At 37.9% G+C, this 26553-nt stretch overlaps 1 protein-coding gene across 3 annotated transcripts in view; it reads right to left on the minus strand.

The window, feature by feature from the left end:
• Positions 1 to 26553, minus strand: part of ascc3 (activating signal cointegrator 1 complex subunit 3) — a 368707-nt gene that overhangs the window by 333497 nt on the left and 8657 nt on the right. For 2 of the 3 annotated variants that reach the window (XM_008432855.1, XM_008432857.2), the window contains exons 3-4: positions 22996 to 23146; positions 5282 to 5853 (exon numbers count right to left, since the gene is read on the minus strand). In XM_008432855.1, the coding sequence (XP_008431077.1) occupies positions 5282 to 5853; positions 22996 to 23146 (723 nt within the window). Of the gene's footprint in view, positions 1 to 5281; positions 5854 to 22995; positions 23147 to 26553 lie in introns of those variants that run through there. The other variant, XM_008432856.2, reaches the window with a different exon arrangement.

Here is a 26553-nt window from a genome sequence, read left to right on the forward strand (position 1 = left end):
AGTCCCTTTTTTCAGGGAAACAAGTTTCTTTTGAATGTGTTTATTTTGAATTAAATAAAACATTTCAAAGGTATAATAATTCCTCTCATTTTGCCTAATTACATTTAACCCTGCAGGTCATCCCTGAAATTCTGATGCATAACAATAACATATCTAAATCTAAACTGTCACAGGGTAAACACAATAAAAACATGCTTTATCTGCAGCATTGCTCATTAAAATGGTACATTACTAATTTATTAAAACTAAATATGATAGCTACACTTAATGACATTATATAAGCCGTTGGATAATACAGTCGGCAAGTACTTTTACTTTTAATACTTAAGTAGTTTTAAAAGCTTGTACTTTCTTACTTTTACTTAAGTAAAATAATAATGTGGTACTTTGACTTTTACTTAAGTAAATTTTTGTCTGTGTATTTGTACTTTTACTTAAGTACATTGTTTGAGTACTTTCTCCACCACTGCATGCGCGTCAATTAAAGAGGCGATACAGCAAAACCATCAACAAGTGGGGGATCAAGTTACAGAGACTGTTTTCAATATTTACCCCAGAAGAGGTAAATAATGAAAACACAGTAGTGGAGGCTGTAGAAGAGGAGTAAGTTGGAGAGGCTGACGAGGAAACGCCAGGAGAGGAGCTCAGCAAGGCTGCAGACTCTGAATAGGAACATAAACCATTTGTGTTGAAATATGTATGCAGTTGGAAGAGGCTGTTTTCTCTCATTTAATAATTTTGTGTGGTAAACATTCATAAAACGTTTGATTCAAGCACTTCAAGTTGCATGTAAACAGGTGAAAAAAATTAACCACATTTTAAGTAAAAATTTGATATTTAAAATATTTCAGGTAATAAACATACATGTAATGGAAGATTATATTTTTAAATAAACATTTTATTTGATTAAAGTAAACAATTATATAATCAGACATCCGTCAGGACACTGGGTTTTTGGGTTTGTTTTGTTTTTCATTTTATTTAGCTTCATGTTTTAGTTCACTTTAGTTTAGCCCTTCATGGTCCTTTTGATACTATTATTTGAGGTATTTAGTGTAATTAGAATTATATTACTGCTTTCCTTATTTTCAGTCCTTTATAGTGTTTCTAGTTAGGTTAATTCTTTAGTTACTTTAGGTTCTGTCCTTGTTTGTCTGAGTCCATCTCAAGCCTTCTTTAATGACTATAGTTTAATTCTCTTTTATCCTTCTAGTTATTTCTTATTTCAGCCTCCCTGCAGTGTTTCTAGTAATGTTTATTTTTAATTTGATCACCCTATGTTCAGTTGTTCTTTCATGTTCGAGTCTATATATATTATATATCTTCCTTTAGTAATTCTAGTTTGGTTTTTTCTTAGGTTCTAGCTCCCCTCGTAGTGTTACTAGTTCTTATTTTATCACTTTAGGTTCAGTTAGACTTTCTTTAGTAATTCTAGTTAGGTTATTTCTTTGTTTAGATCTTCACCACGTTGCCAGTCGTTACCTTTGTTATACCTTGTGTCTCCTGTTTTCATTGTATTTTGGATTTCCTTGTTTTCCCTGGATTTTGGATTTAGTTTATTTTGTTCATTAAAATAATATCCACATAAATTACGTCTACTGCCTGCTGCATTGTGTCCACCGCCACATCATGACACAAGCCAGATGAAAGAGCCCATCTTTAAATATTTAACGTGTAATTAAACAATAAAGGTGACAAGTAAATTTTATGAAATAGATCACACTTTAATAAATATTTCTTGTATTTAACATATTTCAGGTAAGTGAACATGTAATGAAATAGATGCTGTCCCAGAATTTTATGAAATTAAACATTACAGGCAACAAATGTGATTATCATCTGAGGAAATTAATTTTATGAACTTTTTAAAAATATATATTTTTTTTAAATGTAAATTTGGTTAAATAAAAAAGGGGTCAAAACGGAATAAAAATATGCCTATTCTATATAGTTTAGTAGAATAATTTCACACAGATTTTGAGTTAATAGGTGACATGACCTAGAAGCTATTAAAGAAAAATACAAAATTGTGACTACAGAAATAGCTAAAAAAATATTAAAAGTGTTAAAATGTAATAAACATGAGTGTGCATTTGGAGGCTATTGAAGAAAACATTTAATATTATTTAAAATATTAAATATGACTTAAAATTTTTATATAGATAGTGTGCCTCGTTTAATAGCATGAATGACCACTTTTTTGTACAAGTTGGTCACAAAACAAAGCATTTAATTACAGGAGTGTACGGAAATTGACGGTCCCTATGTGAACCTCCAAGCACTTGAGGGGGGATCGGTAGAGAACAGCTGGCCAAAATTAGCGTTCATAAATTGGATCAACCTTGAGCTGAATGTCAATTGCTCGACGAAGGGCCAATATCCAGCATAAAATTCGCAAAACAACTTCGCTGCGGTCGGTAATACAATGAAAACACCGGTGTTCTGACTAGTTTGTTTTGGTCTGCAAACATGGCGTCGAGCGACGTAAACGTCACGCTGTGATGTCAGCTCCAAAGCTCTATAGGAGACAGGAATATGGATTATAGTTTTGTTTTGGTTTATTCTTGCCATATCGTCCTCTGCAGGGGCGCCGCCAGGAACTGTGGCCCCCTGACAAAAAATTGCTTGGGCCCCCCTGCGCAGCTGCTGTTACAATTTTTTTGAGTCTATTTGACCCATAAAAAAGCATCACAATTTTAAAGGCTTCATCCAACAGTCCACATCCAGTATGCAAGTAGGTTGCTTAAATGTTTTCTATTAGTTCCAGATTACTGGAATGTCTCTCCCCATGAGCAACAGTCAAAAGCAATGTGCAACTACACATAAAGCAATCCAGACTTCTCAAAAATGCTTTGTATTTGCATTTTATTCAAGTTGCATTACATAACTTTAATAAAAAACATGTTTTCTCCATATTTGTTAAAGCTGTCACAATGTCAAAGCAGTTTGTCATGAGACAGATAATCTGTGAAAATAATCAATCTCCTCCATCTCCTTCCTGAATTACTATTACTGGTTAAACTAATGCACCGTTCTGACCAAAACAACTAATCAGAACTAGTAGGACGCTCTTAGCACTGTGAATTAGCCTCATTTACTCACTGCTAAATGTGATAATGGTGGCGAAAACGTATTACAAGAAACCGTTTATTTGTCATCATTAGTAGCTATGCTAACTAAACTGAGCATTCAGTTTGAATCTGCACAGCTCTGTGCTATGCTAACTGCAGCACAGCACAAATCAAGGGGGAGGACGAATGAGCAGCACCACATGAGATTGTGATTGACAGCATTAAAACTCTCCTGCCACTGACTGGTTGTTTCTAGCACTGGGAGAAGGCAGAGGAAATAGATTTTTCACAGATTACCTCTCATACCATACTGTCACAACATAATGACAGTTTTAAAACATATGTGAAAACATTTTTTATAAAAAAATGACATACTGCAGCTTTAATCTCACTCAGAAGAGAACAGGTCAGGAGGGACGTGGGTTAGAGCTGCTGCTGCTTGACTCATTTGTTGTTACATGTACAAGGGACAAGTTAAATATATGAATATGTTGGTAATTTTTTTTCCCTTAATTCATTAAATGCTAGTGAAAAGGAGGCAAAAAGCAGTTTGTAGCTAAGCTAACTATGCTAAATGTTTGATCTCACACAGTCTACTCACCTCTCTTGGAGAAAAACTGGGTTATAAATTAACACTCTTGCCTTTTTCCCTCTCTATTTTTTTTTGAAAACCTGATTTTATAACTTTTCTTAGCAAGCATAGTAACTGCCACAATTGTTCTCGTCTTCCACTGTCTGCAGCTGAACAGCGTCATGGTGAAGCGCTCCAAGCAGGAACGAACCATTTAACGCAGATAGTGAGGTTCAGGGCAAATATGGATGTGTTTTTTGATCTGGGAGTGGGAACATAACATTTTTACTGCTAAAAACAACCTTTGAAAATACAATATGATTAATTTTGTAATTGACAGGGTCCTGATTTTTTTTTCAATTTCTTTGAACAAAAAATAAATAATTAAATTGTGGAGGATGACGCTGAACTGACGCGGTGAAGCTACCAGTAGCAGAAGAACGGAACTGCACCAAGACGCAGCTCCGTTCAAATACTGAAGAGAAGGAGAGCTACCATCGACACAGTTGCAGCGAAGCATGTTTTAATGTTACACAATACAATTTTAACAAGCTGCTCAAAGTCTAAACTGGTATAGTTGTGCATTTAAGGTGTAAAGTTTACCTTCGAGCAAACGTCCCCCTTTTGTAAAAATTTCCGCCATCGCCCCCTGCCATCCTCTGAACGTCCCCCGGGGGACGGTACCGCCCCCATCAAGAAAAGCTGCTCCAGATCTTGCCAAGATATTAGTCCTCTAATCCTGGAAATATTCTTCAGGAGATAGAAGTCTGACTTTGTAACCGTCTTTATGTGGCTCTGACGGTTCAAGTCAGAGTCCATCACCACACCTAGATTCCGAGGCTGATCGCTAGTTTCCAGCTGTTGTAACTGAAGCTGTGCGTTGAGTCTAGATCGTTCCTCTTCAAGTCCAAAGATGATTACAACAGTTTTGTTTCTGCTCAGCTGGAGAAAGTTTTAACACAGCCACACATTTATCTGTGTGGCTGTGTTAAAACTGTATCTGTTCATCTGTTCAGTGCTTGGATGGGTTTAGAGTCATCTGGTGACATCGTAATGTAGAGTTGTGTATCATCTGCATTGTCATGGTAGCTAATCTTATTTCTTGTTATAACCCAAGCTCGTGGGAGCTTATACTTATTTTATAAGGGGAATCCCAGGATTGAACCTTTGGGTACCCCACAAGTGACTTCTGCCTGCTTTTATGAGAAGTTACCTATTAAAACAAAGAAATCAATGTTCTTTATGTAAGATTTGAACCAGTTGAATACTGGACTGGAGAGTCCTACCCAATTCTCCGGTCATTTCAGCGATATGTCATGGTCAATAGTGTTGAATGCTAAATTGAGGTCCAACAGAGCCAGCACTGTGGTTCTTCCACAGTCTGTGTTTATAGGAAGACTAAACTGTGGTGGGATGGTCCACTTAAAATCTTTACTACACCTCAATGCTAAAGAAACATATACAGATCGACCTAGCCACCTAAGGGAACAAAATACCTGATATGAATAAAACCAGCACATGGCTAAAGAAATATGCATCTGTCAGTCAGTTTATAAGTCTTTATGAAGGAAAATATTTCTGTCAAAATCTGACACTACTTTATTAGACATAGAAATTCTTTTAGACTTCTATCCCTTACCTCATTCTGCAGCTCATCATCACTCCTGTGGGAGGTTAGCATCTCAAACAAGGAGGTGCACAGCTCCTCTGGGTTAGATGAAATCATATTTCCTCCTTCCAGGTATTTTTCCACTTCTCTTCGAAGGATGGATCCATCTCCAGAGCTTAAAGTTGTTCCACTGCGGGGCTCATTATCTTCACTGGCAGACTTATATCCACTTTGCTGATTATTGAGAAAGTTGACAAAGTCCACTTTCTCATCACCAAGATCAGAACCTTGGAGGTCTTCCAGTGGGTCAAGCGTGTAAAAGTCATAAGAGAAATTAACATTGCGCCCAAAGGTAGAGCCTCGCTGGTAGTGGTAACGGGAACGCTGGGTTTTGATGAAATCTTCGACTTTGGAGTCATCAAGTGGGGTAATCAGCCGAGCCACACAAGCACAAGAAGCTTCAGCTGCAGACGATGGAAATGGCCCAAACATTTGCTTAATGGCACGGGTCTCCTCTGTTCCAACATGGTCTTTGTTTTGGAAGGTCTCAAACAGAAAGACAGCAGCACATTCTATGGCATCTTGACCATGTTCAGTACCAACTGTTAAACAGAAAAAAGACAAAAACATTTTTACAAAATAATAGTTTCGTGTCACAGCAGCACTGAAAATAGCTTGTGATCACCTAGCTTTTTACCAAGTTATGAATTTCCTATCCATTCCTACACATGCACTGCCATTTTATATTTTCCTAGATATTTATTTATTTCCTTTATTTAACCAGGTAAACCCCATTGAGATCCAGATCTCATTTTCAAGAGAGACCTGGGCATAAGTCTGTAGTACAGAGCAACCTGGTTACAAAATAAAATTGATTAACACATACACATAAGTATAAAACAGTATAAAATAATTTAAAAACAGTGACACTGTTTAAAAGAATCTCGTTGCCTGTTTTTAAGAATCGCTCGAAATAAGTCCAGTGAAACCAATTCTGACATATTGAGTTCAGACTGGAGCTGATTCCAGGCTGAAGGAGCCATCACACTGAAAGCTTGCTTTCCTTTTTCTGTTCGGCAACGTGGAACATGCAAAAGAAAAATGTTGTTGGAGCGTAAAGAATGGGAATTAATAGATCTATGTAAAAGAGAGTCTAAATACGCTGGAGCCAAGCCGAGTAGAGATTTATAAATCAGGATCATCAGGTGATTGTTTCTCTGTACGCTTAAAGGAGGCTATTCAGCTTTTGCATACAACTCACAATTATATGCGAGACGTCTGCTACCAGTTACAAACCTTAAAGCACAATGATAAACAGTATTTAATGATTGAAGGCATTTGGTTGAAGCATTCATATATAAAACATCTCCATAATCCAAGAGTGGCAGGAATGTTGCAGCTAAAAATTTACTTCTAGCTTTAAGAGTAAAACAAGAACCATTTCGGTAATAAAACCCAGTCTTCCTTTTCAGTGTTGGTAGCAAATTTGCTATGTGATTTTTAAAAGCTCTTTATCTAAAATAAAGCCAAGATATTTATAATTACTGACAAACTCAATTTGTGTCCCTACAGTAGTGGTAAGCAATGGAGGGATCTCTGATAGTTTCCTAGAGTGGGAAAAAAACATTGCTTTTGTGTTATCCACATTCAAAACCAATTTCAGAGTTTGTAAGAGGGTTTAAACTACAGTAAAAGCAGACTGCAAATACTGAATTGCCTGTACAAGTGATAAAGAATAGCAGTAAATCACTAAATCATCTGCATAAAAAAGATAAAAAGCATGACAGATTTTCACACAAGTTATTTATATAGATAGAGAATAAAAGTGGGCCAAGAACTGAGCCCTGTGGGACACCATTTAAAACCGTACGAATAGAGGAAGTAAAGCCGGCCAATTGAACTCTCTGGGTTTTGTTTGACAGGTAATCAGCTACCCACATCGTAGCTTGATGTGAGAGCCCAATCCTGCGTAGAATATCAATTAAAAGTGTGTGATTTACTGCGTCAAATGTCTTTGATAAATCAATAAACAGAGCAACGCAATGCTTTTTGTTATCAAGAACCTGAATAAGATCATTAATAACCTTTAAAGTGGCAGTAACAGTACTATATTTTTTTCTAAAACCAGACTGTACATTTTGTAAAACACAATTGGAATCTAAAAAAATCTTCAATTGATCTGCAACTAATTTTTCAAATTTTTTTGCTAGAATACAGTTTAGAAATTGGTCTGTAATTATTTACCTGTGACGATTCTCCACTCTTGAATAGAGGCAAAACAAATGCTGATTTCCACACACTAGGGATTTTATTAGAGATTAAACTTAGATTAAAAATATGAGACAATGGCTCTACTATAAACTCTGCAGCTAATTTTAGAAAAAAAGTATCCAGGTTATCTGGCCCTGCCGATTTTTTGGTGTCTATATTTTTCAATTCTCTGAGAACCTCAGCTGTACAAATAGGTGAAAAAATTAAAAATGGTGAAGTTACAATCATTATTCAAAAACTGCTCATCAGTATTTACATTTGGGCCAGAGGAATTTAAATCATCAAATAGAGAGCCAACAGAAATAAAATGCTCAATAAAATAATTTAAAATTGCTAATTTATCAGACACCATTTTACTTTTATTCCAAACAAAATTTGGAAAGTCACTCAGTGGCGCCTGCTCAGTAGCTGATTTCACTGTTTTCCAACATTTCTTGGGATCATTTAAATTTTTTATCATCTCGGCAAGGAAATAGTCTGACTTTGCTTTCCTAATTAATAAGGTACACTTATTCCTCAATTTCCTATAACAAAGCCAGCGCTATTCAGTTTTATTTTTCCTTGCCCTAGCCCAAGCTGCATTTCTTTGTTTAAGCAGAGCCCCAATTTCTGGGGAAAACCGTGGGTTATTTCGCCCCTTTACCCTAATTTTACGTACAGGAGCATGTTTATTTATTAGTCTTAAAAACTCTTCATGGAAAAACTGCCAGGCAAGGTCAACATTATCAAAAAGAGAGACCCTATTCCAGTTAAAATGTAGCAAGTCATGAACAAAAGCTTGCTCATTTAGGCGTTTTAAATCTTTTTTGGTCAAGATACGTGGCTTAGGTTTTGGTAACTTGAGATTTCTAACTGTACAAGGGTCACTAAGGTTGTTTGCAAAAACTCCTATCCCTGTATACTTATGCGGAGCGTTAAATCATAATTAAATCTAGGAGTGATGATTTTAGAGGGCATTTGTTGTTAAGTCTAGTGGGGTAATTAATTAACTGGGTGATATTTAAAGAATCACAGTTTTTAAGCTATCTGGAGATGCTGTCAACCAGTCTAGATTTAAATCTCCAAGTAAAACAAATTCATTTTTATTTAGGTCGGCTAGATATTTAGACAAAATAGGGAGTGCATCAGAGACAGCAGAGGGTGGTCGATAACACCTTATAACTGTGATATGCTGAGCCTTAGTGAATTCAATTTTCAAAGCTAGTAATTCAAATTGTTTTGGAATGGATAGAGAAGATATAAGTGTAACATGGAAGTTGTTCTTTACATAGATGGCACCTTTCCTAAGGCAATCACAACGAAAAATATTATAACCTTCTAAGGAAATATTTTTATTGGTAATGGAATTATTTAACCATGTTTCAGTCAAAACTAAGATGTCCGTATTAGTAGATTCAATCCAGATTTTAACCAGGTCTATCTTAGGCAATAAACTGCGAGTGTTGATATGTATTATACCAAGATCTGATCTGGTTTTGAATTCTTCCGGTGTGTCAATGTTGCTAATAATTGGACCTGGGTTAGGTTGCACATTACCTGATACTAAAAGTAAAAGTAGAATGAGTCTTTTCTATTGACCATTTACATTTGATACTAATCCAATTTTCCTTGCCTGAGCAAGATGTAAAAGAGAAGATTCATTTAACACAAAACAGCTCCTTAAGACAGACAAGCACATTAAATGAACTAAGTTATCTATTGGCTTTTGATTAAAGTGGTGCCAGTTTATAATAAAATCTGAAGTAGTCAAAATTGTTTGTTCGAGGGTCATAGACTTCAGACTTCACTCCTTCAGTAAGTCCTGAAGGAGTGAGCCAAGTTGTTATACAAATCCTCTGAAGACTGGTACATTTTCAAAGGTGTAAACACCTAAGAACAATATCAGAAGGAGTCTCATTACTTATCTGACCAAAAGGCATGCCTTCTCTTCAATTTTCTTGGAATTCAGGAAAGTGTTGACAATGTAGTAAGCTGGGATGTTGTCTAGCAGGCAGAGATGTTAACTAGCATGCAGAGACAATGGCTAGCAGGCAGAGGTAGTAGCTAGCATGTTGAGATGGTGGTTCGTAGGCAGAGAAGAATGGTAGCTTGCAGGGAGAGACAGTAGTGGCTTTCAGGCAAAGGTGGTAGGTAGTAGGCAGAAGTGGAGGCTCGCAGGCAGAGATGGTAGTCAGCAGGCAGAGATGGTGGTTTGCAGATATATTTTATATTTGCAAACACACTTACACCCATGCTAAAAGTGTAAGATTGAAGGTAAAGGTAAAGGGAATTATTTATTTATGTAGCACATTTTCAGCAACAAGGCAATACAAAGTGCAAAGGAACCTAGTTGTGAATCATCAGGGCCTTTAAGGCCTTCACAGCAGACCTAAACACTATCAGATTCACTATATCTACAACCTATTTTATAATTTTTGTTAAGTTAAATGCTGATTTACTTTCAATAGTCTATTCCAGGGGACCTCAATATGAGTCGATCTCGGCAGTAGCTGACAAACTGAACACCGCCAAGAGGCTGAAACCAGCGTGTCCTTTTCTGACGCGCTTATCAAAATATTCAAAGATCCAAAACGTTTGTAACTTTATTAAAGAAAGAAAAATCGACAAAACACGTTCAAATTAATGATCTCAGTAATTATTGTTTCAACAAGGTGTTTTTCTGTTACATTTTAATTCAGCGCGTTTCGGTTTTATTAACAAAAAAAAAAAAAAAAGGCGACTCAAAGATCAACTGACGAGTAGAGCAGGAATTTAAATTAGCTAATCAAAATACGCTGTGTTCAGGGGAGCGCTTATTAATAATCACGAATTAAATATCAAGCCTGAAAACCTAATATCACAACAGACTGAATGTTATGCTTTTAATGTAATCTTTGCTTGGCTTGCGTAGTTCAGGCAGTTGCCACGGCAACGGATGTGCTTAAGCGACAAAGAGAAAGAGAGCAAAAAGGTATGAGTGGTTTTGAGCTGATCACCTGTTTGGGTTATTTTACCTTTGCTGTGGCGCTTTACAGCCGCTGTAGTTTCTGAATGTTCAATAAACGACAAACTTGGACTAATTACCTCGTTCGTCTGTGAGTTTATAGTGATTCTCGACAAACATCAAAGGGGACAAATATATTTCACTGAGTTGCAATCAAATGACTTCTACCACAATAACTATGTGAAATTTAATTGTCTATTATTTACCAAAAAAAATTGTTTGGTGTTCTCTGGCAACTTGCTTTGAGCTCAGAGTCTGAAAGGCTTTTCCTCTATCAAACATGCTATTTATTTTTGTGCCTTATTTAGTGGAAATATTGATGTTGATACTTTTCCAAAGTGATAATCTTTTTCAACCTGTATAGCTCCACTGTTGAAAATGAGGCTCTAACATTCACAAATGACATTGAAATAAATTTCAGTTCAACATCTGGTTTGAGGTGATTCCTCTGGAACTTGTTGGAGGAAAAATACCCCAACTTCAGATGATGGGCTTTAATCTTAACAGCTTTCTGTGGTTCATTCTATCAATCTGAAATTTGGCATATTGAGGTCATCAAACCAAATTTCAGATCTGCCATAACTGACTGATACCTGTTGGCCTCAGGTTTGCAACCAGTATGGAAGTAAATATGTGCCATTAGAATTTGAATAAAAAATGCATCTGGAACTTGAATGTTGTATATTTGTGCTTACTTTTTCAATTTCAAAATTAATTCAGAATACAATTTTGACCCCAAAAAAATTCAGTGTCATTATTTGTACACCTTTGCAACTTTCATTTGTTAAAAAAATTCACATTCCCATTTCAAAGTGATGACATTTTCAATATATATTTTTTCAGTGTTAAAAAAATTCAGCATATAAAAAAATTCAACTTTTAAAAATTCAAATGCAATATTTTCAGTGTCCTAAAAATTCAACTTGCTCAAATTCGCTGTCTCAAATTCAACATCTAAAAATTTGCTGTACAAAAATGGCAAGGTTACTTCAGGTCACAGACATTAGCAATCGTTGTCAGATTTCAACACCCAGCCAATCACATGACCTAAGCGTCATATTGAAGAAATACCAGCATCACCGAGGCCAGAGACCATGGAGGCGAACGCAAACTCAACCCCAACGGTGAGTCTATGCTTTCATATTTCTGTAGGATATTTTATTTTGCGCATGAACTTTGATACATGATATTAAAGCTTGATTTAAAACACGGTTTTGGGCCGTTGTTAATCTTATGCCATGTATTGCTGGCATATTAGTTCTCGCTACCTCCTAGAGCCCCGTCCCCCTTGGCTGCCCCACACCCAGTTTTCCTGTGTTTTATTTAAAAAAGGAATATGACTTGCGCCAAGTCTAGAATCTTTAAAGATAACTGATGGGTGGCGACTTTCCGGGTTGTTTGTATGTCGTATTAGGTGAGACTGATACAAGCAGTCTTAGTAAAAGTCGTAATTTTCCAGGAGATGCTACCGCTAATGTAGCAAGCTAATATGGCTGCCTTGTATGCTTCAAGGAGGGGCTGTGAACAAAGTCAATAGAGTTTCATTTACAATTTTTATATCTTCGTGTCAATGTGGTAGATCTTAGGTGGCTGGTGACAGAAAAAGTAGATCTTGGTCTCAAAAAGTTTGGTTACCCCTAGTCTATTCTCTTTCTTATAACATCTCTGTTGGCTGCCCAGTTTCCCATTCTGTGTTCCTTCCAATCAGATTTCAGTATCTATTTGTTGCTGGACTGTTAGGAAAATACATTTAAAATATGCTAGTTTTTAAACTTAACTATATGTAGTTGGGGACATAAGTTTAATTATATTAATTTTAGCAACAGTTAACCTTAGTGCATGTGAAATATTAGATAGACCATGAATATTTTGAGAAGATTTTAATGTAGGTAGATTTGTAGGTTCAATTTAAAAATAACGACTGATTTTCTTAGCTTGCATAAAATCACAAGCGGTTCTGAAAAAGGGCCTTTACTGTAGAATGTCTTTTCCTATCAGAGGAAACAGATGTGCTGTGCTAGGCAGTTCACAAAAACAAAAGTAATGGGGAAAAACAGGATGGGAGAGATAACTTCTGTCTGTTTACATACTAGGTCAAATTCTTTGGTGTTTTCTATGAGGTAAGAAAAACACTAAAGTCTTGAGAAAACAAAACTAGTATTTGGGATATTATGGAATTGCTCAGGCAGGAAAACGAGCAAGGTCTAGGTGAAAAATAAATCTCTTTCTGGCTACTAGGGTCTTTGTTCAAATGTATAGAAAGGGAGGAACTGGGAGAAGATTCCAGATGTAACTGGCATGAGAACATTCTGTTTTGAGTGACCTTTGCTCTCTCTTTCATTTTGAATAGGTCTCCCATCCTATCCAAGTAATTTGAAACTGCTTAGAGGTTTAGAAGGAGAGGACACACCTTCCATGCATATATTAAAATTAGGAATACACCTCTAAATAAAAGTCTCCACTTCACAGCAGCAAGCCGAATTGCTTCGTTTTGCGGCCGCACGAGCAGTTCCCAAAGGCACCTTCTGTTTTTCTCCTGCCTTTGTTTTTTTCCTACCTTTGCTTTTTTCTCCTATTTTTTGTATTTTGTTCATTTTTCAACTTTTCTCAGGTAATTAATGTCTGTTTTATGGTTTGAACTTCTTGATGATTTGGGTGTGATGCTGATCTGTTTTTCTATGCATTTAATTGTCTGAATAAAACTCTAGATATGTCTGAAGTTGAATGGCGACTAGTTGTTATCTGTGTGTTTTCCACTGTGCACATGGGGAACTCTGGATTCGGGAGACTAGAGGAAAGCAACTAGCAAAGAAGCTTAACAATTTTAGTCCTCTAATTCAGGGGTCTCCAAACTTTTTCCTGTGAGGGCCACCTAACTTTTCCCTTCTCTGGTGGGGGGGCCGGAGTCAGTTTGTAACAGAAAGAGTGTACGAGTGTAGGAGTGCCTAAATGTAAAATTTTTTTTTTTTTTCCAGAAAGCACAATCAAATAACCCTCTCTGGGTTCTTCACAGAAAAAATCCAGGAAAGATTATAGTCCGTATTTTCTGAACAATGATCCGCACCGGACTGTAAACCACAGCCCCAAAGTTTTTTGTTATTTTTGAAACCAGTAAACATACACATTTAAGCCGCAGATATCTCTGCCGCTCTAGGTTTTCCACAACGATACAGCAGCAGCAGAGGGGGCGGACACCCAAAATTTGAGTCATAACAGGTCAGTTGAATATCACATTTATTACGGTTGAAAAGGAAAAAGTTGCCAAGATTAGATTTAACTGAACTGATTAAGGTAGTTTCCGAACTGTAACTGTAACAGTAAAAGTGCTGGTCCTTCGTGTTGCTACTAGCATGTGCTAAATGAAAATGGGCACTTTCTTCTTCTTCTTCTTTAGATTTCAACAGCAGCTTGCATCCATTATTGTTGCACTACTGCCTTCTACTGGATCCTAATATCTATACCTCAAATTCTCAATGACCCCAGTATTATTTAAAAAACACGAAAAATCTTCTTTTCCCCTCAATGCCATTTAACTGATCAACAACATTCTCAAATTTCAATTCCCTATTAAAACCTAATTCCGTTTTAATGGGCGCTTTCTTCTTTTATTTCCAATTTTGACTTCCAATGATTCACTTCCTCCTAAAAAGCCCCCTGGTGGTTGAAGAAAAATCCACATATAAACGGCTTATGGTCCGGAAAATACAATATATGAAAAAAAAATGTTAATGCTCTCTGGTATTGTTCAGGCGGCCGGACCAAAGGTGGTCGTAGTTTGGGGACCACCGCGCTAATTTAACAAGAGGCAGCTCTTCCCCGGGCTTTAAGAATTGCTAACAAAACAGTATACCAATGAAAATATACCTTTAAACAATCAGCTCACAGATTCGCACCTCAATGCCTGCTTGGAGGCCTACAGTGATCTTATTGGATGGTTGGAGCGAATCACTAACCTAAAAGTTTTGATAGCAAAGCAGAACTCAGCAGCTTGCGCTGCTCATATTAATATGTGTGAAGATATTTTTATTTGCCATAAAATGACAGAGACTGAGAAACTGATTTGATCTTAGGAAGAATTAAAAATCTCTTTTCAAGGCAAAGTTTTTCTTAAGGATCTGGGGCCTCACGCATAAAAGAGTGCAGTTTTCACACTAAAACTTGGCGTACGGAAAAATTTTGAAAAGATTGGCGCACAAAAAAAAATCGGTGCACAGCCACGCATGTGTTTATCCTTTATAAATCTTAATTTGCAGGAAATAGAACACAGCTGCTGGTCCGCCTTGTTGCCTCCCTTAAATACATATGTAAATTAGTATGAATACCCGGAAGTCTTCCACCACGTGAAGCAATAACCATGGCAACGTCCTTATTCGTAGCAGTATAAGTATTTATAATAATAATAATTTTAGATTTTATGTAAAATTTGCTTTCAGGGCACAAGGTCACCTCACAAAAACAAAAATACATTTTAAAGAAAAAAAAGGGGCAAAAAATCCAAATAAAAAAAAATTTATAATAAAGAGATCGCGCAAATGCCTGTTTAAACAGCAGAGTGTCCAGCACGGATTTAAAGAATGACAGCGTGTCAGAGTCCTTTGAGTGGGGATGTGGACCTTTATTCTAAATAGTAGAATCATGTGTAGAAGTTGTACATTTACAGAATAAAGATGTTTTCTTTCCATAAAGGCGCATTCACAAAGCAGGCAGCTCGACTGAAGGATGACTGCAATTGCACCAGTACCGGTACCACACAGCTCCTTCTTTAAGTTTTGCTCAGAGCTCCACGATAATCAGTCCAGGCAATTTAAACGCTAGCAAACCATCATCAACATTTCCCAGCAGATCAATATGATCAATCGCTCCCTCTGAATCCTTCCAGTGGCGATGTTCTCCACCAGAGCCAAAGCTCTCCACAATTACATTGTGCCCCGTAACTGTAGCGCAGAGCACATGTGTGCCACAATTATGGCTGCGCAAAGGTGTGCCCCTTTGCACAGCTACTTATGTACGTGTGATTGTCTACACACCTTGATCACCTTAAAATAATCAAACCAGTTTGGAGTTAATTTGCCATAGATATTTTATGTGCTTCAGCGCACAGACCAATGCGTTGTATCTTTATGAGACAAAAACTGAGGAAATTTATTTTTTACATTCAAGTGAAGTTTTCACGTCCTTGTATTTTTTTTATTTTTTGTGCGTGTTAGGTTATTGTCTTAGGATAAATGCGGTTCAGTTTCATCGTTTACGTTTAAACAATAAAATATTAAAACCATGAAAAAAAAATATTTATACACGCTGACTTGTGCATAAAATACGGCGCCGCACATTTTTTGTGCGTACGCATACTCTATGCATGAGGTCCATGGACATTTCATCTCAGTTGCAAGCGATACAACCTCTACCTTCAGATTGTAGATTAAATGGCTGGAATTTGCCAAGAATAAATCAAAAATAGGCCATAAAAAATGACTTGTTAATGGAACTGAATTGAAGAGATCAACTCTATGATTTCATTGAAGCTTTCCTGCATAACGAGAGGAGGATGGATATTGTCTATAAAGAAATAAACAACAGGAGAGTATTATATGCTTTATTATTTCTTTTTTGGCAAAGTTGGCTGTACTGTAGAACTTTGTAGCTGTCCTAGCTGGCGGGCCGCCAGGCTTTACTGGCCCTCTGCCAGGCTAAGAGCTGCTTGCTTTGAGGGGTTTTTCTTGCATAAGCCTACTGAAAGAGTCTTTGCTGTGTTGAGCATTTCACTGGCAGAGCAGAACTATTCCTGAAAGATGGGTTTATAAATAATGGATTGAACAGGTACGAGTCTGGGAGCATGCATCAACCGCACCGCTAGCGCATCTACGCATTGGCCGCCTAGCACCTTGTCACATCTGGGTCTCTGAAATTTACCTCAGTAGAGACCACACACATCTCAAACAGCACACAGGCTCACCTGTTTCAGCATTCACATCAACCCCATGTGAGGACTCATGTTTCTTTGAAGAATTATTCATCAAAGTGCGAGTTTAAAAGCCACTACATTATCACTGATTTTGCAGTTCAATGTGAATCGCAAATAAAACCTACAGTTGCACTTTCAGACGTCCGCGTTGAGCATGCAGTGAGAATATTATATTTTGTGAACAAAGAATTATGTGTGGCCTGTGTGTTTACCTAACAAAAGTGGTCGGATTAGGTAAACACAGGTAAACAAGGTAAATGGGTAAACACAGGTAAACAAGTCCATTACGTAACTTGTAATGGACTATTACAAGTTACTTTAGCAGTGCTACTAAAGTTACTTTAGTAGTGCTACTAAAGTAACTTGTAATCTATCTTAGTTACTTCAACTAATCAACAAACGTAACTAAGTTAGTTTTTTGAGGAGTAATCAGTAATCTGATTAAAGTTACTTTTTCAAAGTAACTATGCCATCACTGGTGTTTGCATCTCAACAAACTGCCCAGTGCATGATTCTGTGTCTGCTGAAAAAGTTTATATTTGTTTTTTTGGATTAGCCACATTAGCGGCTGAGCAACATGCATGCTCGCCTCTTAGTCGTGCAGCACGTTGGTATCAGTTTAGGCCAGAGCTGCGAAGGCCTATTGTAATCATACTATTTCTTTTTCTTATGATTCTTCCACCCAAATGAATTGGCTTTTTGGGGGCTTTATCATTTTGAAAAACTCACCAAACTTGGCGGACGTGTCAAGTCTGCGAATATTTGGCTTTTGCCATATGTTTGGCTCTAAATTCCACAGTTGCGAGCCGAGCTGCAGCAAAGTCACTAGGATGCATCCTTATCCACCCCCAACAGGAACCCACAACAATCTTTGGTGGGTGTGGCCTAATTTCTCTACGGCCTAATTTCTATAGAATATTTTAAATGACATTTAAAATGCTTTAACCAAGCCATGCTTTAACTCAGAATTATGAAACGTGGTACACGTGTATCTTGACAGGACCTACAAAAAAGTCTCTAGGAACCATGGTCCAAACCCAACAGGATGTCGGCCATTTTGGATCAAAGCCGCTATTTACTCTTTTTTATAGACGTTGTATCTGATCAAACTCGTCCTACAGCTTTTGAGATTCAGACTTCAAACTCACTCAGCACACTTTTGAGGCATTGAAGGTCAAATGATATCGAAGGATTTTTCATACACCAAAGCATGTGGGCGTGGCTAAGTGTCAAACTTTTACTATTCGCCATGAAACATCAAGGTGCACATACAAGGTCACAGCTGCATCAGACTTCCTATGTCTCACTACAGAGCAGTCCTCATCACATTAACATGATCAACTGATGACATCACCTTAGCCACGCCCCCATCCAACAGAAAGTCACCCGTTTTTTCTGCTGAATATCTTACCTTTAGCTCTATGATTCATATGGGTTTCATCCTGTGCCAAGTCATGTACAATGACATAATGATGAAGTCTGTCAACACTGCCTGCTGGCTGAACCATATGAGCGTGGCCCAATGGTGAATTCCAATCCCTTGATGTACGCATACGATCGTTTCTACATCACACATGCATTATCCGATTTGAACCTAACTTTTTATGCATGACCTTTATGAATCTCTAAAGAGCCCAATAGCATTACAATGTAATTTGACTCCACGACACCACCTAGGTTAATGCATTAATATATCTCCTCACTGAATTAGCCGATCTGCACCAGATTTTTGGTGCATCGTCAGGGAGCACTGCCGAACGCATCTGCGCGCATCATCTGGCGGACAGGTGCGGGTACAGCGCAAGAGCGTCTGCTGTGGCTGGCAGGCGGCGTCGCCACAAGGCCGGAGCGGTGCTGAGCTGTGAGGGCTGCTCGACGCCACTTGTGGCTTTAATTTATTTATTTTTTACCATTTTTGTGGTGACACAATGCATCAAACTGAGCCATATCAAATGCTTAGTCTGCTTCAAGTCATTCAGAATTGCTGCATGCGGCCGCGCAGAGAACAGAAAAACTCATTCCTTAAAGCACATTCAACCAAGTACCACAGGGTGCTTATTAAAAACTCAATAAATGTGAACTGGAAAACCTACTAAAGCCATATAAGTTAAATCTCCCAGTTTGACCCTCTGTACCAAGCAGAGAGATGCGCAGTGCAATGGATTTAGTTCATTGTGCAGGGCCGGTCTAATGGTGTAGGAGGCAGAATTTGGTTTAGGGGCCCCTCTTGTTGCTAAGAACATCAGCATCTCTAGCAGAAGTTCAACATGGATTTAGTGAAATGTGGAAGGGAGTGAGAGGTAGTTTAATTGGCCAACCTTAAAAGCAATTAGTTATAATTGTAATTTACTGAGATATATTTATGAACAAACGGAGCTTAAACTCCCAGATTAAACACATGGCAACAGATCGTAGCTATGGTAACAAAACAATCTAATGGAGGAGTGCCGATCGATCGGACACCGATCATAATCAGCTGATTTCCGTGAAAAAGTGTATGACTGGTGATTGTTTCTTGTTGCCGATCACCAAAACCAATCACATTCATCTCACTTCGCAGCATGCGTGTGCAGCTGATCTCTTCTTTCCTTCACACAGCACAAGCACGCAGCAACAAATCCTGTCGTGAGGACCTATAATCCTCTGAGTGAATGGGGAAGTTAGCGTTTTGTGGCAGAAAAATACCTTGGGGGGTGAAGCACATCAAAATGCATCAACACAACGTATCTAATATGACATTAAAAAAAACAAGCACTTGACAGCATTTGGCTATATCAAGGCTCAATGGAGGAAAAAAAGGACATCCGGAGTGGCCAGGTAGCAGCGCACAACTACCAACACTCACCCAGATTAGCATCACGGTCAGAAAGCTAAGCAAATAACCCGAGTGTAAGACGTTGGGATCTGCTCTCGCTCTTGTACCGCCGCTACATGCTACTGGTTGTAATATTTCACAGATGGAGCGCCACTCAACCTCTACCATATAGTGAACTCTCACACCGAACGTCTGCTTAAAGCTGCAGCATGTAACTTAAAAAAAAAGAAAAAAAAAAAGATTTTAGATGAGTATTAAAATATGTCTAAATTAGATTAATTTATTGTCAGATAACATAGTATCAGACAGACAGACAGACAGACAGACAGACAGACAGACAGACAGACAGACAGACAGACAGACAGACAGACAGACAGACAAAAACTTTATTCATCCCTTTGGGAACAATACATCAATACTTAAATACATGTTTTAAATAATTTATTCCTGAAGTGAAAACTTAACAGCCATTCCAGGAGATCAGCAGTGATCTGTGATCAGCGGAGATCGGCCTCATGGGCGATTGGTATTGGAATCGGAAGCAAAAAACCGAATCGGAGCATCTCTACAATCTAACTACGAAGATTGTTCTCTTCACTTTCACTAAATAAGGTTGCCAGTGCCTTAAAATTGTAACCCTCCTGTTATGTTCGTTTCTGGTGTACAGCAATAATGTACCAGGATTTTTTTTTCCTGGGTCAATTTGACCCATGGAGTGTTTAATCATGCAATAGTGTCAGAAACCAAAAAAATCCTCCAAAACATTTTTGTATATGATTATTAACTCCAATAACCATTTCAATCAATATTTGTGCAATGACGGTTTTTTTATTTCTCATAAAATAAAGGATTATCGTATTTTCCACACTATAAGGCGCACCTAAAAACCTTCAATTTCCTCAAAAGCCGACAGTGCGCCTTATAATCCGGTGCACCTTATATATGGACCAATATTGAGCCACAACAGGTCTAGCAACTACGGTAAGCAGCAGCCAACTTCATTTTCTCCATAGAAGAAGAAGCGCGCGGTGCATGCTGGAATAGTTGTCAGAACGCTGGTTTCTTAATAAAGTTTTATAACACATTTAAAGCCAAATGGGTGGGGTGGGGGAAGATAGACGGAGACTGCGGCGACAGCGTGTCGGTTGGTCTGTGTTACCCAGAAAGCAGTTGGGCACAATTTCGCAACACCAACACCGTGAGTGAAACAATGACTGGGGCAGCCTAGTAAAGTACTCGGGGACGATTTCTTTACAAATGTGGATGTGTAATAATAGAGTACGGAACAAATTGGCAACCCAAACTGAAGCGCCTATTCTATGCGCCTTATAATGTGGTGCGCTTTATATGTGAAAAAAGTTTTAAAATAGGCCATTCATTGAAGGTGCGCCTTATTGTGTGTGCATTATAGTGCGGAAAATACGGTAATGACAACACATTTATACAAAAAATGGGATTTACTTTTTTTATGTCCACTGAAAAAAACCTAGACACAAAAAATAATAATTATCCTTGAAATTGATCTTTTGTAAAAAAAAATTTAGATTACATTTTGAAATTTTTTTTATTGTTATTTTTTTTTAAGGGATGATCATTATAATTGAACTTGTATACTGTTCTGGGTCAAAAACAAATTCACTCGCTAATTAAAATCAAGACAAATGAGTCATGCAGAGAGTATTTATGTTTTCCCCCAACTTCTGCTGAGTTTCCACTCAGTGTGGGTGGAGTTTGCCCATGGGAACATAAAAAGTTCCCGTCAAAAGTTGTATGAACACCTGCTTTCTGGTAGTTTCTAGTGAAGTTACTAGTGAAGTAAAGAGAATAGTGAGAAAGTGTGTGTGTGTGTGTGTGTGTGTGTGTGTGTGTGTGTGTGTGTGTGTGTGTGTGTGTGTGTGTGTGTGTGTGTGTGCTTGGTGAAATATGTCTCAGTTGCAAGGAAACAAATAGAATTGGACATGTTTTTACCTTTTTTACCCTTCAACTTGACTGCCAGGTCAAATTGGCCTGAACAGTATGTTATTTGTAGACGCACGGGGTGGTCCAAATGTGTAAAATGAACCATTTTCAATTTATATGTACCTATTAGGACAAATAGAAAAAGTTTCATGCAGAAAAAATACTTTCAATTATTTAAAAATTTTTTAACTTTAAACAGGTCAATTTGACCCGCAACATAACAGGAGGGTTAAATTTGAAATCTTTTAACTTATTTATGCTGAAACTATTAAATCAAACCATTAACAGTCTCAAACGTGTTAAAGTTCTATATCTGTGTCTTAAAATGTTAGTATTTTAAGACACTTTAGTTGAACTCTGTTCATTTGTCTAGAAAGTCAGTTTTTTTTTAAGGAGGTATGGATACGCAATCAAACTCTAATGCGGACCAAAGAAGCAAACCCTGGATCCACCTAAAAACCAGGGACTCGTTGAAGTGAACTCTGACACGGTGTGAATTCAGTGTGAATGCAAAAGGAGAAGAGACTGCTAAAAAAGCAGGAGGGCATTCTGGTCACTATGTCACTCTCTGCCTGTAGGTCAACGGAGGTGATGTGCCAGTTGCCATGACAACGGGTCTGCATGTAGAGTAAAACTGACTCAGAAAGCAAGAAAAAGCACAATATGAGTGATTTAAATTTGTTTTACACCAGTTTATCAGTTTACGTTCTATGTTTTGTGGTGGACTACAGCAGCTGTAATTTTTAAATCTTCAATAAACATCAAAAATTGACCAATTGCCTTGTTTGTAGAACGTGACAATATTCATTACAATCATCAATTAGGTTGAAATATTTCACAAAGTATAGAAGTCATGCTTTACAAAATTTTAACCAAAAGCAGCAATTATGTAATATGTAAAAATATGAATTCTCTTTGGATATAAATCTATAAACAGTTTGGTTTCTGTCAAAATGCAAGAAAGGACAATGCAAATTTCTCTTTTATATTGGTCAATATCAAAATATCAGCAATTTGCTCAGGTTTAGTTTAAGCCACATTTTATAGAAATCGGGTAAGAAATAAGGGAGTTACAACCATCTTTGTGACAGATTCCTCCTCATTCCGAATTGGAACATTCTGGTTTTGTGGACATGACTAAATGACTCATAGTAATGGCAACTGCAAGAGTGCTGCGTTAGCATTAGCGGCTAATAATGCCATCACTGGCACTGTGATGTAGTTAGTTATTTTAACTAACGACAGCTGGTTATAATGTAGTTATAATATATTAATCACAGATGGGTTGGCATGAGGTAAACTGTCTCAGTCACCTCTGGTTGGCGTCAGCTGCTTTGCCACTAAAACAACTTAACTATAGTTGCTTAATAACTGGGCCACATCACCACCTATTTACCTTGTAAATATTTTTATGCTGCATTAAACAGATAACACCAAGAATATTATAGACAGCGCAAACTTGAAGCCGTGAACACTTACAATGGTTCAGGAAGTTCTGTGCAATTGTGATATTGGAATATCAAATGTGCGCTATATCAATCAGCCCTACTGTCATGGCACAATTCTTTCACCAGACTGTTTGAAGCAGTGTCAACAAAAAAAAGGTTGGTGGTAAGTAAGCACAGACTTAGCACATAATCAGGGTAGTGAAAAAGTGTAGTAGTTGAACAGAAGAAGTTGAAACCACCCAAAATTCTGGAGAAAAACAAAAACAGAAAATCAAACAATGGATTTGAGAGCAAGAAGTTAGTTACCAATCTCTTTGGCTGCCTGAATAAGGATCTTCAGTTCCTGACTGGCAGCTTGTTGCTTAGCTTTATCCTGATGCTCAGAACAAAAATGAACAATCTTCTGCCATGTCAGGCCTTCCCTGGCAAACAGCTCTTGTCTCTTTATACGCTTGGCCTGGAACAAAAGAGAACATAATTACACTCCAAATAAAGAGAACAGAATTCATCGAACTGCAGGAGTCCCAAATAACCAGCACTTCACTTACAACATATAGCTGGAAAAGTCTAGTATATGAAGTCCAAAAATATGAATATTCTACAAAAGTCTATGTATTTTGCTAATCTAAATAAAATCAGAATCAAATTTATTGGCCTAGTATTTTTACATACAAAAAATTTGACATGGTACTGTTGATCATTGAACTTAAGGGGATTTTTTTTATATTGGAAAAAAGTAGAAGTATAAATACAAGAATGACAATGTTGTATAAATAAACTTAAGCTAAAAATAAATTAAGAGCTACAGACTAGCAGTGTAAAAACTAAAGGAGTGGGGTTACTAAGCTGCCTTAGAGGAGGAGGTTGGGTCAGGGGGCTGATCGGGGATAAAGGTGAGGTGAGGGAGCCATGATAGTGGAATGACTGCATCTGCTGGTTAGGAGGAGGATGTACTAGGGGAGAGCACTGGGGCAGAGTAGACTTAGTGATAATGGTGGGTGTAGCATAACGGCTAAATCTATTGAAAAAGTTATTCTGGGCCACCACATCTACACATAAATTAAGGTAATTTGTGAAAGTGGTTCATCCCTTATAGGTCTTCATCATGAGCACCCCCAGTTTGTGATGTTGAAACAGTTTCTCAGGGTCTCCTCTGCTTCAGGAGTACATCTTCTGATGGAACCTTTGGACTACTGGGGTGTACTTGGCTGTATGTACACCAGGTTGTGGTCTGATTTGCCCAGTGGGGGAAGGGATATAGTCTAGTATGCTTCTTTTACATTGGTGCACAATAAATCAATTACCCCATTTGTCCTGGTGGGACAATTGACAACCATGGTGAAAAGCCGCCAGAGTGGAATCCAGGGTGACATGATTAAAATCTCCAGATATTATTAAGAGGGCTTCAGGATGTTGCAACTGATGTTGTGCTGTGACACGTTGTATCCTTTGACAGACAGCAGGTGGCTCTGCCCTCGGAGGGATATAAAAACAGATGGAGATCACATGACTGAACTCCCGGGGAATAGAGTAGGGACACAAGCTAACAGCCTGTGTCCCTACACACAGGACACAGGCTGTCCAACCAGATCAGAACAACCTGATCTGGTTGTTAATCTACATTAACAACCAGATCAGGGCAACACAACTCTGCCTTGACTGTGACATGGACAGGACTACACCAGTGGTTGTTAATGTAGATGATCAAACCGCCACCTCTGCTTTTTCCACATGCCTTCAGATCCCCATCAGTTCTGGCTGCTGTAAATCCGCACAGAGCACAAATCCGCAATGGTAGCGTCTGGTGTGCTGTCAGTTAGCCATGTCTCCATCAGGATGAACAGGCTGCACTCACGACAAGTCTGCTGATTCTCCAATACGGACATCTCATCCATCTTATTGGGTAGTGAGCTGATGTTCCCCATGATCACAGAAGGGAAGTGATGGTTAAAACACCTCTGGTTATCGGCAAGCCTAGCAGTTAGCTTAGCCCCAGCCTTGCAGCCTAGAGCCATTCCGGCTCCGCTGCAATGGCGTGCCTCCATCCATTCGGGCTCTTCTTGAGAGCCAGCAACTCTTCTCTTGAATAAGAGAGAGAGCTGACTCTTGTGTATGCTCTTGCGGTTTCCATATATATTTAAAACGAACGGAAAAAAAAGGACAAATAAAGTTAATACTGCTGAGGAGCGACTGGAGTTGCTGCCATTACCTACAGTGCACTCCATTCTGTTTCAACCTCTTCTCATTAGAGTTAAATATAACTGAAATATTTGCTACCTTTGACAGAAAAAGCTTAAGTCTATCAAAGCAATATAGCGAGTTTTGCTAGTTGTGATTTCCAAGGCATAACGAGGCAGTTCAACATGATTCAGCCAAAGTAATGAAATAATAAACTGCAGACTGATTTTTACTGTTAATGTGTTTCTTCACTTTGAGCAATGAAAGTAAATCAAAGGTGTTACATGTCTTTTGCTTTAAGTATTTACTTACTGGAGGGTTTTGTTTTTGTTTGTGCTGCAGAGCCACAGCTAACTTCTCACTACAGTGGCTGTTGCTCCTCCTACACAATGAACCAAACCATTGTTCTAAAAAGAGCTGGAGGGGGAACCTAAAAATTGTAAAAAATTTCTTGGATGAATGGCAGATTTATTGAATTCCATGTTTCCTTTACCTTTTCATGTTGATATTGTTTAAATGCAAAGGTTTCTTCTATGATTTCTTTGGAGGACACATTTCTAGACTTTTCCAAGATTGGGAGGGTTGGGGATTTCTGAAAATCCCAGTACTTTCTGTCCAATTTTCTTTGGACAGATAAGTTTAAAACAGGGCTGCTGTAAATGCATATTTTAATATTCAAGTATTCTATTGATTATTCTTACAATTGATCACGTAATCGTATGAAAAAAATTTGAAAATAAAATATTGGTAAATCCAACAAAACAGCAGTGTTACTATCCGATATCAACATCAGTCCAATTTCTTATATTTGAGCATCCCTAACAATTACTTTTTCTGAATTTTAGAAAACTAACTTGTAACAATAATAGCTCATTTTCTAACCTGAAATTAACCTGAAGAAAAGTTATACAAAATTTTAAGTTATATATATTTTAATAATAAAGAGGCAGGGTCAGAATAGGCAGGCTTTTCTCCTTTTAGATTATGTATTCATCTTCAGTCAATTTAATAGATGAACTCTCCCCTTGCCCAAACATTTATAGCTTTTGTGTCCATCTTAGCAACAAGATTTGACACCTTTGTTCCTCACGCACAGAAGCTTATCTACCAGCTATGTATCACCACAATGCGCTCCACAATCCATTTGTTGAGACCGGGATGATATAAAATAAATTTTCCAGTTCGATCATAAAGCTACGCATCTAAAGCACAGTCTCCCGCAGTGTTCACTCTGTTCGCTCACCTGCATAAATACACCAGCCGCGCTCTTCCCTGCTGTTCACTCTTCACGGCCACCAGCCAGCTTCGGCAGGAGATAAGCTGCCATACTCCAGGCATCGCACCAGTCATTTTAAGGATGCCTATTGGTCCCCCGAAAACAATAAAAACCTGGATATCCTCAATAAATAAAATCCTCCCAGACCAAACCTTAAAATTTGACGAAAGCTAAGCTAACGCTTAGCTAACGCTTAGCTTTCGTCAAAAACTCTTAGGCGGAAGTGAGAGCACTGTGCAACGCAAATAATGACCCAGCCAGAATACTGTGCACTAAATAATAAAACATAATTTGCTTCGAGGCAGATAAATTTTCCTCAAGGAATTTAATAATCGAGGTACTTGAATCATCGTTTCAGCCCTAGTCTAAAAAATGGTTGTTTTTTTTTACACCAGAACAGAGGACATGTT

The sequence above is a fragment of the Poecilia reticulata genome, linkage group LG16 (genome assembly GCF_000633615.1).
Source record: "Poecilia reticulata strain Guanapo linkage group LG16, Guppy_female_1.0+MT, whole genome shotgun sequence".
NCBI lineage: Eukaryota > Metazoa > Chordata > Actinopteri > Cyprinodontiformes > Poeciliidae > Poecilia > Poecilia reticulata.